The 16,875-nt window shown below is 46.2% G+C and overlaps 2 protein-coding genes across 5 annotated transcripts in view; one reads left to right on the top strand and one right to left on the bottom strand.

The window, feature by feature from the left end:
* SART1 (spliceosome associated factor 1, recruiter of U4/U6.U5 tri-snRNP) overlaps window positions 1–6,214 on the top strand; it is a 30,481-nt gene extending 24,267 nt beyond the window's left edge. Inside the window, exons 15-20 of one of the 2 annotated variants that reach the window (XM_081340487.1) lie at window positions 381–468; window positions 649–739; window positions 1,749–1,884; window positions 2,442–2,531; window positions 5,254–5,375; window positions 5,977–6,214. In XM_081340487.1, the coding sequence (XP_081196613.1) occupies window positions 381–468; window positions 649–739; window positions 1,749–1,884; window positions 2,442–2,531; window positions 5,254–5,375; window positions 5,977–5,995 (546 nt within the window). In that variant the 3' untranslated portion in view covers window positions 5,996–6,214. Of the gene's footprint in view, window positions 1–380; window positions 469–648; window positions 740–1,748; window positions 1,885–2,441; window positions 2,532–5,253; window positions 5,376–5,976 lie in introns of those variants that run through there. The other variant, XR_014028101.1, reaches the window with a different exon arrangement.
* Window positions 6,215–7,700: 1,486 nt separating this feature from the next.
* EIF1AD (eukaryotic translation initiation factor 1A domain containing) lies at window positions 7,701–14,105 on the bottom strand. Of its 3 annotated transcripts, XR_014028087.1 has the most exons (8): window positions 14,043–14,105; window positions 13,189–13,280; window positions 12,035–12,197; window positions 11,455–11,563; window positions 9,865–9,973; window positions 9,378–9,431; window positions 8,257–8,482; window positions 7,701–7,992 (listed from the first exon to the last, which is right to left on the bottom strand). XR_014028087.1 is itself a non-coding variant. In XM_081340276.1 (7 exons), the coding sequence occupies exons 3-7, from the start codon at window positions 12,119–12,121 to the stop codon at window positions 8,338–8,340; spliced, it is 504 nt and encodes a 167-aa protein (XP_081196402.1). In that variant the 5' UTR covers window positions 12,122–12,197; window positions 13,189–13,280; window positions 14,043–14,105; the 3' UTR covers window positions 8,238–8,337. The 3 variants fall into 3 exon arrangements, 2 of the variants coding, with proteins under 2 accessions (XP_081196402.1, XP_081196403.1); XM_081340276.1 differs by lacking the exon at window positions 7,701–7,992 and having other exon boundaries at window positions 8,238–8,482; XM_081340277.1 differs by lacking the exons at window positions 7,701–7,992; window positions 13,189–13,280; window positions 14,043–14,105 and adding an exon at window positions 13,050–13,167 and having other exon boundaries at window positions 8,238–8,482.
* Between the last annotated feature and the right edge of the window lie 2,770 nt (window positions 14,106–16,875).

Genomic DNA, 16,875 nt, shown 5'->3' with positions numbered 1-16,875 from the left:
CTCTAAGAGGATAAGGCTTTGGCGGGTCTTCTAACGGAAGGGAAACCGATTCTTTAAATTAATTGGAGAATATGATTAATGACAAAATTAGAAAGGCGGAGAATTGCGTTTTAATATATTGTGCAAGGGGGCGGAGATTTCAGATTCCAGCTTCCTTCGAGCAAGCATTTGCCGGTGTATTAGGCTAATAAAGGACTTAAAAGGACTTTTAAGGTAAACAATGCCTCGGAGTCACTTGAAAAGCCCGTACGTCGGAAACTTGACAGCTTCCACTCGGAATCCTCAGCCACGGTCCAGCCAGACAAGGAAATCTGGAGGTTGATGTTGGCTTGTTTGAAGGGCTATACCGCTGACCAAACCTGTCTCCCTCTGGTGTGCAGTTCTCCACCTCCTCCACCACCATCCTGGATGAGGAACCCATCGTCAACCGGGGTCTGGCCGCTGCCTTGATGCTGTGCCAGAACAAAGGTAAGCAGAGAGCTGTTCGCCCCCCCCCCCCCGTCCTCAGCACGATGGTGCCCTGGGTTCAGACCAGGAGGGTCCCTGGCTTCCCTCAGCCCTTCCTAGAGCTGCAGATACCTCTTCCTGGTGAACGTGGTGCTGGGGGTGTGGGTTACAGGCTGCCCCTCCCCCTGCGTCTTTCTTCAGGCTTGCTAGAGACCACGGTGCAGAAGGTGGCACGGGTGAAGGCCCCGAACAAGTCGCTGCCCTCGGCCGTTTATTGCATTGAGGACAAGATGTAAGTGGGCAAAGGGGGGGCGGTCTCCCTGCCGCCCTTTTATTACCATATTCGTTCATTTCACATTCACATTTTTCCCCCATTATTCATTTATTATTATTTTAAATGTCTTTTATCATTTATTACCTGTGCATTATTTATCTCCTTTTATTATTTTCTACTTCTCCCTTTTGTGGGCTATACGCTTTAGTATTACTCTGTTCTGTTGTTCGCAAGCATACTGACCGCTTCTACACCGGAGACAAATACTAAATCAGAAGTCAAGTTTAGTGCCCAGATGGTCCTGGCTGGACCAGGAGAAGCTTTAATAACAGGAGGTCCTCCACTTACAACAGCAGTGAGTAAAGGGACTTACAACTGGTCCTCATACTCACACTGGATGCAGCATCCCCACAGTCTGCCATGATGAGGTTAGAGGATTGGCAACCAGCAGGTATTTAGCATGGTTGCAGCATCTCTCTCTCTCTCTCTCTCTCTCTCTCTCTCTCTCTCTCTCTCTCTCTCTCTCTCTCTCTCTCTCTCTCTCTCTCTCTCTCTCTCTTTCTTTCTCTCTCTCTCTCTCTCTCTGTCTTTCTCTGTCTCTCTCTCTCTCTGTCTTTCTCTGTCTCTCTCTCTGTCTCTCTCTGTCTCTCTGTCTCTCTCTGTCTCTCTGTCTCTCTCTCTCATGTGTGTGTGTATGAGAGAGAGAGGGATGCTCTGTGTGTGTGTATGAGAGAGAGAGAGAGAGAGAGAGAGAGAGAGAGAGAGAGAGAGAGAGAGAGAGAGAGAGAGAGATTTAACAACCGCAGTGACTCGCTCCACAACATGGTAAACAAAGTTGTAAAATCAGGTGTGGCTCAGTTTAACCTCCTTGGTTAGCAACAGGAAAGTTTCTTCCCTATTGTTGTCGTAAGTCGAGGACTCCCTGTAATGTCTTATAAAAACAAAAAGTGTATCTGGGGAGTTGGGGGGGGCTAAGCCAATGGGATGGCCAGGGGAGGTGAGACGGCTGCCTCTCGTCCCACCCCAGGGCCATTGACGACAAGTACAGCCGGCGGGAGGAATATCGGGGATTCACGCAGGACTTCAAGGAAAAAGATGGCTACAAACCAGACGTGAAGATTGAATACGTGGACGAGACGGGGCGCAAACTCACCCCCAAGGAGGTACTGGGGACACCCACCCCACCCCCACCGCTCTCTTCCAAAGGAGAGTGGACTTAACGGTTGCTACTGCTAATCCTGCTATTTTTATTATTATTCCAAATGAGTCCACTCTTATTGAAAGAATCAGATGTTTTTAAGACTTCGTGGATACCTCTTTAAAAGATGAAAATGGATTGGAGCTGCCTGTCTTGTTTCTCTATTTATTCTTTGATTTTTTTTATTCTGCCTTTTGTTACTTCCCAACTCATTCAAGGCGGCAGACACACCTAATGCTGCTTCCTCCTGTTTATTTTCCCTACAAAATCAACCCAGTTGGCTTTCAGGCCTAAGGCAGGACTAGAACTCAGGTCTCCTGCTGACTGGCCCAAAGCCACTCAGCTGTCTTTCAGGCCTAAGGCAGGACTAGAACTCCCCGTCTCCTGGTTTCTGGCCTTCACCCTTAAGACCAAATTCACCCCGTCACCACGTAGCTGCCTCCCTTTGCCTCAGTGCCCACCCTATAGAGAAGGGGGGGGGGTCATCTGTCTGCCTTTTAACTGGGGGTCTTGGTGTCCCAGGCCTTCCGCCAGCTGTCTCACCGCTTCCACGGCAAGGGGTCCGGGAAGATGAAGACCGAACGGCGCATGAAGAAACTGGACGAGGAGGCGGTGAGTGACGGGGGGAGGGAGGGGCAGGGGAGGTCCCCTGGCGTGTTTTTGTTGAGAGGCTGGTCTCATCCATCCCTTCATCCAGACAGACCCTCCAGTTGAAGATGGCTTCGAACAGAGAACCATTCTCAGCTTCAGAAATTCAGATTGTTGTTGTTTGTTGTGAAGTCGTGTCCGACCCATCGCGACCCCATGCACCACGTTCCTCCGGGCCTTCCTGTCCTCCACCATCTTCTGGAGTCCATTTAAGCTCACGCCTACTGCTTCAGGGACTCCATCCAGCCACCTCATTCTCTGTCGTCCCCTTCTTCTCTTGCCCTCAATCTTTCCCAGCATTAGGCTCTTCTCCAGTGAGTCCTTCCTTCTCATTAGGTGGCCAAAGTATTGGAGTTTCAGCTTCAGGATCTGGCCTTCTAAAGAGCAGTCAGGGTGGATCTCTTTTAACAGTTTTAGTGCTTAGATTAACGGTCTCTCTTAATCTGATTTTGTGTCTGTGTGTGTGTGTGTGTGTGTGTGTGTGTGTGTGCCTTTTGGTATTGTCCAAAACCCCATGGACAATACCAAAGGCCAAAAAAAAAATTCAGATTAAGAGAGACCATTAATCTAAGCACTACAACTATTAAAAGCCGCTAAGCGTCAGCGGCCCATGTTTCTGGAGCTTCTCAGCCATCCAGGCCACGGTTGCCCCAAAGGTGCTCTTTTTAAAAAGCAACCGGACTTTATTTATTTTTTTCTCCTTGAACTAAGAAGGCTTCTTGGATGAGAAGCGAAACGTTTTTCAAGCAAAAGAGGGAGAAAAAAATTAGGAAGTCCAGTTGCTCATTGAAAAGCAACTTTGAGCCACCAGGAGTAGAAGAACCCTTAACTACAAAGGGGAAGCACCATCCCACGGCAGAGGGAGCAGCCCAGCGTGACTGATTTTGTGGCCTGATGAAGCAGCCACCTTTTTGAGGGCTTTCTCCAAACCACGGGACAGGGTTAGGGTGCCCCGAGCGGGCTATTCCAGACAGGGTGCACTGGAAGCGGAGGGCAGCCCCCCAAGAGCGAGGACCAGCAGTGAGCTAACTCCTTGGGTCATTTTTAGACATACTTCCCTTACCAGAAGGGACGCGGTGGCTCAGTGGGTTGAGACGCTGAGGTGGTCGGCAGTTTGGTGGGTCGAATCCCGAGTGCCGCGTAACAGAGTGAGCGCCTGTTACGCGTCCCAGCTTCTGCCAACCTAGCAGTTCGAAAGCACGTAAAAATGCAAGTAGAAAAACAGGGACCACTCCGGTGGGAAGGTAACAGCGTTCCGTGCGCCTTTGGCGTCTAGTCATGCCGGCCACATGACCACGGAGACGTCCTCGGACAAGCACTGGCTCTTTGGCTTTGAAACGGAGATGAGCACCGGCCCCTAGAGTCAGAAACGACTCGCACGCATGTGCGGGGGAACCTTTACCTTTACCTTTTACCCTTACCAGACTCCTCAGTCCCTTCAACCTTGTTATGTATTTGAAAAGTTCCTAAAACAAAAAAAAAACTTCAGGGCGATATTCCGAGAGGGACTTGCCTTGAAAGTAGACCCAGGCTGAACGGTGTGGTACAGCCAAATATCAGCACCCAGGAAATGTTTTATGGCTTGTTGTGTCGTGTCATACAGAAGTTATGTCACTTACAGCCTTTCTGTTCAAAGTTACAGTGATACTGAAAAACTTATGACCATCTTTCACACTGAAGACTATTGCAGCATCCCTGTGTGATCAGAATTCAGACGCTTGGCAACTGGCTCGTATTATAATGGTCGCTGTGTCACATGATCCCGTGGTGACCTTCTGACCAGCAAAATTAATGGGGAAGCCAGATTCACTTAACAATTGTGTATCTAACTTAACGGCTGCAGTAATTCATGTAAGAGGCGTGCAAGAAATAGTTGTAAAAACGGGGCAAAACTCACTTAACAACCGTCTTGCTTAGCAACAGAAATTGTGGGCTCAATTGTGGTCCTAAGCCGAGGACTAGCTGTGATATGATACGATAATTTTTAGATCATAAACTGCTTAGTGCAGTTTGCCAGATTTCCCTTTGGGAGTCCTGGGTCACAGATTGTAGATGCCCTCTGTCAAGTTAGCCCCTGAGATACCTGGGTTGACACGTTTTTGCCTTACAATGCAGCCACCTTTTGTCCAACTAAAGGTTACAGACACAAAAAATTTAATAGGATATAGAGAGCATTGTTTCTCAACACTGGCAATTTTAAGATGTATATGGCCTTCAAGTCCCAGATTGATGGGAATTGAAATCCATAGATTTTAAAGCATGGGGGCTTGGGAATTCTGAGAGTTGAAGTCCTCACAGTTTAAAGGTTGAGAAAACGTGGTGCAAAGAGCAGCGAGTCCACCCCTGAGGAGTTTGGGCCTCGGTCTGGAAGGAGACCGTTGCAAAACAATTTCGCTCGTTCTCTCACCTTCCTGTTACACGCTGTAGTCCAAGGGTCCCCAACCCCCATCTGTGGACCGGCATCAGGCCACGGCATGCCAGCTACCGGGCCATGCAAACAAGCGAAGCCCCATCTGTGGGATGCAGGCAGTACGCAAAACCACATCCTTCCGATCCGGGGGAAAACCTTTCTCCGTGGAACCGGTCCCTGGTGCCTGAAAGGTTGGGGGGCCGCTGCTGTAGTCAACACCAGCTGCGAGGGGAAAGCAGGACGCAGAGAATATCGGCTGCTCTCCTTCTTTTCCAGCTCTTGAAGAAGATGAGCTCCAGTGACACCCCGCTGGGCACGGTGGCTTTGCTCCAGGAGAAGCAGAAAGCTCAGAAGACGCCGTACATCGTGCTCAGCGGTAGCGGGAAGAGCATGAATGCGTAAGGATGTCAGGGGGGCACGCCTGGGGGGGGGAGGCTGGTTGAAATGCGATGGTCTTGTCTGAAGTCAAATCACCAGAATGGCTTGCTTGGCTGTCCTCTACCATTCCTTCCTGTGTTTGCTTCCGTTGGGGAGTGGAGCTAAGAATTATGGGGGGAAAGGCAATGCAGCTGGTGTTTATTCCTCCCTTTTAATTTGGACAAGGCCCCCCCTGTAGGAAAAGGAATTTGAGGGACATCTGTTTGCATCTGACATCTCTTCTAGTCATTCCTCTAACTTTACATCTCCAGAGGATGAATGTGCTCCTCACTGGTTGGTCCAAGACCCCAGGTGTGGTTGCAGCATCCCTGGAGGGCACCAACTTCAAGACGGTGTTCTAAACCAGAGGTTTCCAATCTTAGCAACTTTACAACTTACGGACCAACTCCCAGAATTCCCCAGCCAGCATGGAGTTGAAGTCACCAATCTTAAAAATTGCAAAGGTTGGACACCGCTGGTTAGGACATCCTGAGAAGGACACAACCGAAAGACTTTTCCCAGTTGGGTGGGCGGAGAGGACTTTCTCGCGCGTCTTTCATTAATTGTGTTCTTTCTCTCCAGAAACACCATCACCAAGTGAAGCACCAGCTTCCTGTTGCCAGTGGGAACGCTTCAGGCGCAGTTCTGCTTGCGAGATGTGCAAGGATTGTCTCCATCTGTTGCTTCTGTTTGGAGTCTCGTCCACTGGGCCTCCACTCGCTGCTCTTCTGTGTACATAGTTGTGGGCCTGAGTTTTTAAGCAACATTTTATATCCCTGTGTGAAACCAAATCGCTGTAATAAAAGTAGCTGAGACCTCATTGTTGAATCCTTTTCTTTCTGCATCCAGCGGTAGAATAATTTTGAAGTTTTGGGGTGCGGGAGAGAATAATACATCGAATGGACTTTTCCTACGAGGTTAAAGAAGGAAAACTGCAGCTTTTTTTGCAGCCTGGCTTCCCCTAACTGTGAATAAGCATTATGCCAACACATCCAATCGTGTTTCAAAGATACATCATTCCACATTAAATTAATTTATATACAGTACAGTATGGGAATGTGGGGTCCTCGATGCTCTCTTGAGCTTGGGAGTTTTCTTGCAGACGTTTCATTACCCAATCAGGTAACACCATCAGTGCTAGGAACGGATAATGAAACTTCTGCAGGAAAAAGTTCTCAGAGCACCAAGGAGCCCACAGTTCAGCCCTGAGTTATAAATATTCTCTTCTAATATAAGGAATTCTAGTGTTAGAAATGTCAGGAAAATTATTCTACTCTTCAGAAGCACTTGGAGAAAAAAGGGAGAAACAAACCACGGCTACCATTTGTAACTTTTTATAGCTGGATCCTCATATCTGTCCATCAAGCTACAGGTAATCAAGTACCACAATAGTAGGCCAGAATTTCTGCCTTGCTAAGCAAGGCAGTGAAGTGAGAGGCACCTGAATTTGTATCTTTTTTTTGGCCACAGATGAGTGAATCCCTGTTGTTCTTAAGGAATCACGTGGCTGTTAAGCGAATCCGGCTTTCTTTGTTCGTCAGAAGCTGGTTGGGAAGGTTCCAAATGCGGGTCACGTGACTCCCATTGCAAAATGCCGGCCAAGCGCCTGAATTTTGATCACGCAACTGGGGGTGTGCAAAAGTTGTAAGTGCAAGGGTCAGTCGCAAGTCACTTTTTTCAGTGCTGTTGTAACTGAGCAGTCACTAAACGAGTGCTTAAGGCAAGGAACTTACTGGTGGTCCTTGACTTACAACAGTTCATATTTAGTGATCAAAAGTCACAACACAACTGAAAAAAGTGACTTATGACCAGTTTTCCCAAGACCGTTGCAGCATCCCCAAGGTCACGTGATCAGAATTCAGGTCCTTGGCAACTGACTCACGTTTATGACAGGTGCAGCGTCCCCGGGGTCATTTTGCGACTTTTGCGACCTGACAAGCAAGCTCAATGGGGAGGCCAAATTCACTTAACAACCGTGTTACTAATTTAAGAATTCCAACGATTCACTTAACAAATGTGGCGAGAAAGAAGTCATAAAATGGGGCAAAACTCAAATTCGCAAATTTCTCACTTGGCAACATAAAATTTTGGGCTCAATTGGGGTCGTATGTTGAGAACTGCATGTACTTTCGTTTTTCAATTTAGAGATTTTATTTTAAAAAAAATAAAATAGAAAACGTATTCATGCAGCCTGGTGATGCCACCATTGAAGTGCGTAATCCCAGGACTAACCAAAGCCGCAGCATTTCCCCTTTCGTAACCTGGGGAGATTTCATGCCTGTTCCCACAAAACGGCCGAATAAAGCCACAGATTCAACACTCGCTGCACTTGGAGGATGCTTTTATTAAACAAAGGCAAGAGCAACTCAGCAAATTAAGAGTAGAGGCCAGGTACCCAGCAGAGGGAAGCCAATGCGCTAAACGAGGAACAGCTTCCTCCTTGATCTGCAACAGGCTGCGGATCTTCACCCAGCTGCCTCCAGCACTTAAAATGGAAGCATTCAAACCCCAAACAGGAAAACTACTACCCCAGTAGTGAAAAAAAAAATTGGGGCAGCAGTTTGATTGTGGGAATTGGAGTAACCCATTCTCAAAAACCTGAGAAGGAAAAAGCAAAAACTGAAGCAGCGAATTTTAACTACAGCCCTTCTGATGATAAATTCACCAGAGAACTGGGGCTCCTGAACCCCCAAGCAGGGGGGCGGGGGGGGTGTCTCCAAACGTGGCAACTTGAAGACTTGTGGACTCACAACTCCAGAATTCCCCAGCCAGCCGTGGACCGCCATGGAGCCCACAAGTCTTCCAGGTTGCTGCATTTGGAGACCCCTGCCCTAAAGAGACCCCTTCTTAGTCCATGCTCACTTTGGCGGAGATCCGAGCCACATTCCTTCTGGGTTAGACCAGGATTTCGGGCTGGCTTGGTCTGCTCTGTAAGGCTGGTGGTTATTTTTCTTCTTCCTCCGAGTCGCTGCTCTCCTCGCTCTCCATAAAGTCGTAGGTTATTCGGTTTGTGTTCACAAACAAGTCGGTGTCGTCATCTTCAGAGTCCTGTTCCCCAGAAGACTGAGGGGTGCTTTCTAAGCCCTCTCTAGTAGACAGATGTTTTTAAAAAAAGGTTCTTGGGCGGATGGAAGCTTCAAACATTCAATTTTAATTATTTCTATCCCACTTTTAACTGAGCTAACTAAATTGCATCAAATTAGAATTCAGGCGAAAAACTTTAACATGTTTGATTTTAAAGCCAACGATGTTAACCATCATTTTAGCCATCTGGTGTATTGTTTTTTAAGGTTTTAATAACTTTTGAGAGCAAAAGCCAATTAAAACAGGCAACCTTCTGCCACATTTTCCCCACAGCTTAGGCAACGGAGTGAAATGGCAGGATTGGTAAAAACTACTTTAGATTACGATTAATATTGTAATAAGATCATCGTAATCAGAAATCCACCAATGGAGGTTTAGGGCTTTTAAACAATTGGGCATCAACATTTGAAATAAAACTTGGTATTGCTTCGTTGTTTTAAATGCCAAGATCATCTCCTGAAGCCTGAAGGGACTTTTTTTTTCCAAAATCTTAACGTAAAATATTGATAATAGTTTTCAGCAATTTCTTCTCTTCTGGGCAAGTGCCTTTGAAAAGCCATTCCCACAGGGGTCCAGATCTCCCGCGTTATTTACACTGGAATTTTTATCCCGCCTTTATTACTTTATAAACCAGTGAACATACATTCCTTCCTATTTCCCCCATAACGACAACCCTGTGAGGTGGGATGGGCTGAGAAAGAGAGCGGCCCAAAGTCAACAAGTCGGTTTTCATGCCTAAGGCAAGATTAGCGCTCACCGACTCCCAGTGAATGGCCCAAAGTCACCTAGCTGGCTTCCATGCCTAAGGTGGGACTAGAACTCACCGTCTCCTAGTTTCTAGACCCCCATCTTAACCACTGCCCCTAACTAGCTCTCATCCCCATCTTGTCCACCTTTACCTTTCTTTAGCATTGCTCCGAGTTCCTTTTACGTCCCCCAAGAAAGCGTCAGGCCTGCAAGGGGAAAAAACAAGAAAGAGCGTCAACGTAATGTTGTAGGATAGTTTGTAAAAACGGTTTCACCCTTCAGAATTTCCATGTCCCAAACCGAGAAGCTGTGGTGAAGATTATACTCCTTTTTTTTAAAGGTTTCCTGCTTAAGCAGGGAATTGGACTAGAAGACCTCCCAGGTCCCTTTCTACTCCGTTATTCTGTTCTGTTCCTTGATAAAATCGATTAGGAAAGCATATTCGATCCCAGAAAAGCAGCTCCTTCTGCTAAATCAAAGGTGCTGTGAGGAAAATGGGCGCATGAGCTATTTCCTCTCCTTCCCTCCGGAACATTACCGCTCTCTTGCGCTCTCTTTCTTTATTTTTTATTAAATTGATATGCTGCCCCTCTCCTCAACAAGGCAAATCCGGACATCTTACAAAGCATAGATACCCACCAATATCCTTCCTTCTTAAGGTACCGAACGTGGTCCTTGTAGAGGACAACACTGATTTCTGCTTTCACTTTCTCTCCTTCTTCGATGGGATCAACCAGTAAGAAATCTCCTGAAGTTTGAAGGAGAGTGGGAAATGGACTTAATACACCCAACTGAGGAACAATTTTACCTGTGTGTTTTTTTTAAGGGGGGAAAGACAGATTGGCTTTGGAGATTGGACTGATTGTATTCGTTCAATCAGCAATTGATAAGAGATGGTATAAACAAATGTGGATATTTGATCTGAGAGCAATTAGGATTAATATTTGGAATGATTTGGGATGGAAATCATGATGAATTTTCTCCGAGTTGATTATAACAGTTAACAGAAGGATTTGGAATTTCAGTCTTGTCTTTCTCTTATTTTTGTTCACAATTGTTATTGCCTTTATATAAGTTCATTATCATTGTTTCTTCCGTTAACTGTTTTGTTATTAATATAATTATGCATAATTATGCCTGTTTCGCAAGTGGTGGAAAACTAGCAGTGCTGTTGTCATGGCTCCGATAGATGAAACCCATCAAAAGAACTTCAAGGCAAGAATTCTTCCTTAAAGAACATTTTATTCAGGAAACAAAGAATTGGCACTACAAAGTTGAACCCAAAACTAATTTCCCTTCCCACAGGCTTTCTCCCCAGCCTGCCAAACCGTTAACAATTCGTCCTTGGGTTCCCACAAAGCAGCGTTTTTTATTATTATGGCTAGCTGAGCTCAGCATTCATCCCAACCCCCCTTCTGCACCTGATCTCTAAATAGAAGGGAGAGCATGTTAAAAGCAAAAAAAGAGAAAATGGCAGCAATTTTCATCAGTTGCCAGAGCGGGAATGTCCAATGTTTACAGCGTTGACAGCTGTATTGTATTAATCAACATTCAGTTAGAGAAGATGTTAGGTACATATGTATTAGTTTTTTCTTTAAGACACTTTTTTCTTTTTTAATGTTTTTTATTTGTTATTCTTTTGCCTTTTAAAAAAATATGTTGGCATTCTGTATTTTAACCTTCTTTGAATACACTAAAAAATTTCCACACATTCAAAAAAAAAAAAAAAGAAATCTCCTGGAGCAGTGATGGCAAACCTTTTGGAGACCGAGTGCCCAAACTGCAACCCAAAATCCACTTATGTGTCATCGAGTGCCGGGTGGGCGTGGCCCATTGAGTGGGTGTGGCCCATTGGGTGGGCGTGGCTGCGGTGGTAACGGCAGACTGGGTGGGACTAAAAAGTTCAATCAGTCAATTCCAACTTTGCCAGATCTTTTTTTTTCCCCGCAAGAAGTTGAAATTGAATCAATTGAACCTTTTTTCCCCACACAGCAGCAGAGGCCTAAAGCAAAAAAGTTTTATAAAACCCAGTTGAAGGACTAGGACTGGGGCGACGGTGTGCGTGCCCACAGAGAGGGCTCTGCGTGCCACCTGTGGCACGCATGCCATAGGTTCGCCACCACTGTCCTGGAGGGAGGGAGGGAAGGATAGACAACTGCGATAGGGGGAAGAGGGAAAAGAGGAGGGCCGTTTTCCCTCTTGCAAATGCAAGGATCCCCGGCCACTCACCTCTCTTGATCCAAATGTTCTTACGGAACTTGGTGGGCATGCTGACCAGGAACCGTGTTCTCTCAGGGGTCTCCACTTCATGGAGGTTGTTTCCTGGGGTGCCGAGCACCTAGAGGAACAGAGCAAAGTTGCCGGTAAGATTCGGCGTTTTCTGGCTTAATCTGAAACTGGTCTCTGTTTGCATGACACACTGAGCTACCAGCTAGACCAGTGATAATGAAGTTAATACACATGTGTCAAGATGGACATGCCACAATGTTTTGGGCAATACACCAACATTCAACAACACCAGACCACAACTATTCTTGAAAGCACACCCAATTCTTACACAATTTTTAGAGGCGGTGGGAGAATGTCGTGTGCTCTTGCGCAGCCTCTAGACCGGACATGTCAAGCTCGCGACGTCACGTGATCTCGTGCAACGTATCGAAACTTTTTCCCCATTGCCGGCAATTGGGTTGGGTGCAGTTTCCTCGTGATGTATCCGGCCTACGGGCCAGCAGTTTGACACCCTTGCTCGACACTGGAGGTCCACATAAATTTCGACTCAGGCTAATTAGATTAGTTTAACCAGTCTTACCCGGACAATCTGCTGTCTCTCTGAAGGAACCACACATTCCTCTAACACTTCTTTGACCACATGTTTGCGCTTGGTCGCCTGGGACATGATGCTCTGTTAACCACTGTAAACAGTTCCTGTACTGAGATGAATTGCTTCCAGGATGCGTCCACAATGTTGAATGCTGCAAAAAGCCATTAAAAAAATTAACTCTCAAAACGGAGAAAGCAAACAGCTTTGGACCCTTGGCCTGCAGAGAGCTGACTACCCAAAATGACTCGTATTTATAACAGCTGCAGCGTCCTGGGATCATATATTCCCCTTTTTGCCACCTTCTGACAAGCAAAATCAATGGGGAAGCCAGATTCACTTAACAACCGTGGCAAGAAAGGTCGCAAAATGGGGCAAAATTCACTTAACAACTGTCTTGCTTAGCAATGGAAATTTTGGGCTTCATTTTAGTCATATGTCAAGGACTACCTGTAGATATTCCTTCATTAATGAATTAATGAACCTTTATCGTCAAAGTACAACCATGTATACATTGAGATTAGCTGAGCCTCCCTTCCTGCTCCTACCCCCCAACTCACAGTGACAACAAGCCTCCATCTTATTACACCATGTGAACTAATTGCACCACACACCGGCCTCGCAAGTCAATTCTGCATAAAGTTTATAAAAATTATTTCCCGTTCAAAAGCCTAACAGCCCACGGATAAAAACTGTTTTTCAGCCTGTTGGTGCGGCTGGCTATACTCCTATATCTCCTACCCGATGGTAGGAGAGTAAAGAGATACCGTCCAGGGTGTGAATCGCCCATGAGAATTTTCCTCACTCTTCCAAGGCAACGAGCTCTGGCGAGGTCATCCAGTGGTGTCAGGGGAGACAGCCCACAATGTCTTGTGCTGTGCTCACCACCCTCTGTAATACTTTCCTATCCGCGGCTGTCAGACCAGCATACCAAACCACAATACCATACAAGAGGACGCTCTCTATAGTAGACCGGTAAAAGAGGGTCATTAGCCATTGTTCTAACCTGTTCTTCCGCTAGACCCTGAGAAAGTGAAGCCTCTGTTGGGCCTTTCTAGCCACCTAGGTTGTATTAACTTTCCAGGTCAGATCTTCGCAGAGGTAGACTCCCAGAAATTTAAAGCTTGTAGTTGCAAGAGACCGACCTGTTTCCAGGGCCAGCCAACGTTCCTGCAGATGGAAGAGTGTGGATCCAGTGCTGATTTCACTCCTTGGGTCATTCACACTTCTGAAGGAGCTGGGAGATGAGATTTTTAAAAGCCTTAATTGTTAAGACATGTTATTTCCCCTTAACCGTTATTTTTTAAAAATCCCAACTCAGTATCTATGTTGATTCGTTGTTCCGTTAATGCCATTTCCCACATTTTTGTACCATTTTTGCATAACCTAAGAGTACATGAATAAAAGCAAGAATGTATTAACAAATGAATTGAGCTGAATCCTTTATTTGGCCAAGTGTGATTAGGCACGCGAGGAATTTGTCTGCTACAAAAGAGTGTCTATGAAAAGCAACAACAACAACATAATAATAAAAATAATAACGCCACTAAAATGGGGAGCAGGGAGGATGAGTAATGATAGTACAGCCACATTACATGGGTTAGCAAATTAATAAAGAATAACGAATCAGCAAATAACAAATTAACCATTAGGTTAGGGTTAGAGGTTATTAGCAATTTGTTAGAATTCGTTAACAAAGAACGACAATAAAGAAGGATAAGAACACGAGAAGAAGGCAAGCTCCCCTTCCTCACGGTCATGGGCCCCCGAACTCTCCTAATAATCCGACCATCCCGACTCCAAACAGGCCACATCAAGTAGCAGCGAGTCCCACAGGCACAGCGAAAGAGCCCTTTCCCATATCCTTAGCCTGCCCTGGGCCTCCTCGGCTTCCAAGCCGGCTCACGGGCGGCCATTAGCCCTGCGGACCCCCACCCGCCATCCCCGTGGAAGTCCACCCCCGCCCAGAGCCCCCCCGGCCCGGCTCTGCCCACAATACCTGCTTAGGGACCACCAGCTCGCCTCTTCTCCGAAATAAGAGAAGCGTGACTTCCGACTTCCGGTTCTGAGGGACCTACTTCCGGGTACATCGGCCTAATCGATCCTGCCGGGCCGCAGGGCTGCGTGGCGAGTCGTTCCGCCTGGGGTGGAGTACGCCAGGGAGGCTAAGCCGGTTGCTAATACGTGCTGCTCGGGGGTCTGAGTAGGGGCGGAGTTGCAGTTACAGAGTGGTCCTTTCTGAGGTGGCTGACCAGAGCCTCAGAGGCAGTATTTCTGGGCCATTTTAAGATGGCTGGACTTCAACTCCCAGAATTCCCCAGCCAGCATACTTTAAGATGGGTGGACTTCAACTCCTAGAATTCCCCAGCCAGCTGTGGAATTGGTCTACATTCTTAAAGCATGTTGACAAATATTGCCTTAAACTATAAGCCACTAATTCCATTGATCCTTATCTAGCACCAATTGGCTTGACCTGCTAGTAGATCAGATTCTTATGCATAGGTTATGTGATAAAACTTTTAAATGCTTTGAACTAACATCACCTGTCACATAATTTGGATGCACATTATGTTTGCATCATATAGTCCAATAGAATAGAATAGAGCTGGAAGGGACCTTGGAGGTCTTCTAGTCCAGCCCTCCGCTCAAGCAGGAGAACCTATACCATCTCAGACAAGTGACTCTCTAGCCTCTTCTTAAAAATCTCCTGTGATGCAGTGCCCACGATTTCTGGGGACAAGCTGTTCCACTGGTTGATTGTCCTCACTGTCAGGAAGTTTCTCCTTAATTCCAGGTTGCTTCTCTCTTTGGTCAGTTTCCAACCATTGTTTCTTGTCTTGCCCTCTGGTGCTTTGGAGAATAACGTGACCCCCCCCCCCTCTGTCTTGTGACAGCCCCTCAAATTCTGGAATACTATCTTGTCTCCCGTTTCTTCTTTTCTTTAGACTAGCCCAGGGGTAGGCAACCTCGGCTCTTTTATGACTCATGGACTTCAACTCCCAGAATTCCTGAGTCAGCTGAGTCAGGAATTCTGGGAGTTGAAGTCCATGAGTCATAAAAGAGCTGAGGTTGCCTACCCCTGGACTAGCCAAACCCAAGTCCCACAGCCGTTTTTTGTATGTTTTAGTCTCCAGGCCTTGGGTCATCTTAGTTGCTCTTCTCTGAATTTTTTCCAAACTCTCAACATTTTTTTTGTGATATGGTGACCAAAATTGGCTGCAATATTCCAGATGTAGTCTTACTAGAGTTTTATAAAGGGGTACTAATACTTCACGTGATCTTGATTCTATGCCTCTGTTTATACAATCCAGGATTGTATTAGCTCTTTTGGCTGCTGCTGCACACTGCTGGGTCATATAGTCAACTGATTGTTCACTAGGACTCCAATGTAACAACTAATAACAACTAATTAATCTATTTGCTTTAATGGTATTTCAAAATGTGGAGCATTATTCTGAATTTTTAAAAATCCCATAATTTATGGATGTTTAAAATGTATCTCTTCTTAAGATCATAAAAGGTTGCATGTTTGTTCTCTTTTTCTTCTTCATCTGTGGTATTTTGCTTGGTTCAACAAAGAAACCAAAATTAAAAGCCAAAAGACAACCCTGTGGATCTGAATCGTGCAAACCAAATTATAGCAAGGGTAACAACGGTTAAATCAAGATTTCACCATCCCAGCCCTTTTGGGGTCGTTCAAGTGAGTGGAATGCATACATGTTTGCCAGTTGCCACTATGTCAGTTACTCTGGGGGCAAATGCTGGAGTCTCACTTAAGCCAGACTTAATGACCGTTGGAGATCCCACTAGGAGACAGCTAGAAGTGGGGACTGTTTTGTGGGAGAATCCTGCAGAGACCCAAAAGGAGAAAAAAAAACCATCCATTGCTCTATTTACTTCTGTAACAATATTCCCCATCTATGTTTTCAAGCTTGCAATTCAAACCAGGGCGTGCTTGTGTATATGCTGTATTTTGCAAAGATTTGCTGCAGGGACTGTGATGCCCACCACCCAAGAGAAAGGATTCCTCCCCACAAGTATTTTGAACCTCCCTCCAAATTTCTAATTTCTAGTAACAGAGTGATTTCTAGTAACAGAGTGAGCGCCTGTTACTCGTCCCAGCTTCTGCCAACCTAGCAGTTCGAAAGCACGTAAAAATGCAAGTAGAAAAATAGGGACCACTCCGGTGGGAAGGTAACAGCGTTCCGTGCGCCTTTGGCATCTAGTCATGCCGGCCACATGACCACGGAAACGTCCTCGGACAAGCGCTGGCTCTTCGGCTTTGAAGCAGAGATGAGCACCGGCCCCTGGAGTTGGAAATGACTAGCACGCATGTACGGGGGAACCTTTACCTTTACCAAATTTCTATTGCCGTGAACAGTAAAACACAAATGTGTTGAGCTCAACCAATGACTTTAAAGAATGCCATAAAGTGCATGTAAATTGTAATACTGCCAAAATTATTTTCCTGAGCAGGGGGCTAAAAATATGAACTTGGGAGCCTTTTGCAGCTCCCCAAACCTCTTGCTCTCCAACTCTTGCAAGGACAGCTCAGGAAACACCCCAGCACAACCCCAGGCATCCTGCAAACGCCGATACCAGGGTAGGCAACCTTGGCTCTTTTATGACTCGTGGACTTCAACTCCCAGAATTCCTGAGCCAGCATGGCTCAGCTTGGAAACCTCTCCCTTTCCCCTCAGCATGGCTGGCTCAGGAATTCTGGGAGTTGAAGTCCACGAGTCATAAAAGAGCCAAGTTTGCCTACCCCTGGCCTATACCTTCAGGCTCAGGAAACTACCCCATTTATGATTGTGGCTTACCCCAAAGGGAGA

The sequence above is a fragment of the Vipera berus genome (assembly GCF_964194415.1).
Source record: "Vipera berus genome assembly, chromosome: 16".
NCBI classification, from domain to species: Eukaryota; Metazoa; Chordata; class Lepidosauria; order Squamata; family Viperidae; genus Vipera; species Vipera berus.
Note: the sequence above shows the minus strand (reverse complement) of the source record. Positions and strands in the feature narration are given on the sequence as shown.

Bases quoted from the DNA above. Each gene is read 5' to 3' on its own strand.
- EIF1AD (XM_081340276.1), bottom strand. From the start codon at position 12,121: ATGTCCCAGGCGACCAAGCGCAAACATGTGGTCAAAGAAGTGTTAGAG. The intron at 9,974-11,454 runs GTGAGTGGCCGG...TTCAAACTTCAG, and splicing joins GAACATTTGGATCAAGAGAG to GAGATTTCTTACTGGTTGAT. The intron at 9,432-9,864 runs GTGGGTATCTAT...TTCCCCTTGCAG, and splicing joins CTTAAGAAGGAAGGATATTG to GCCTGACGCTTTCTTGGGGG.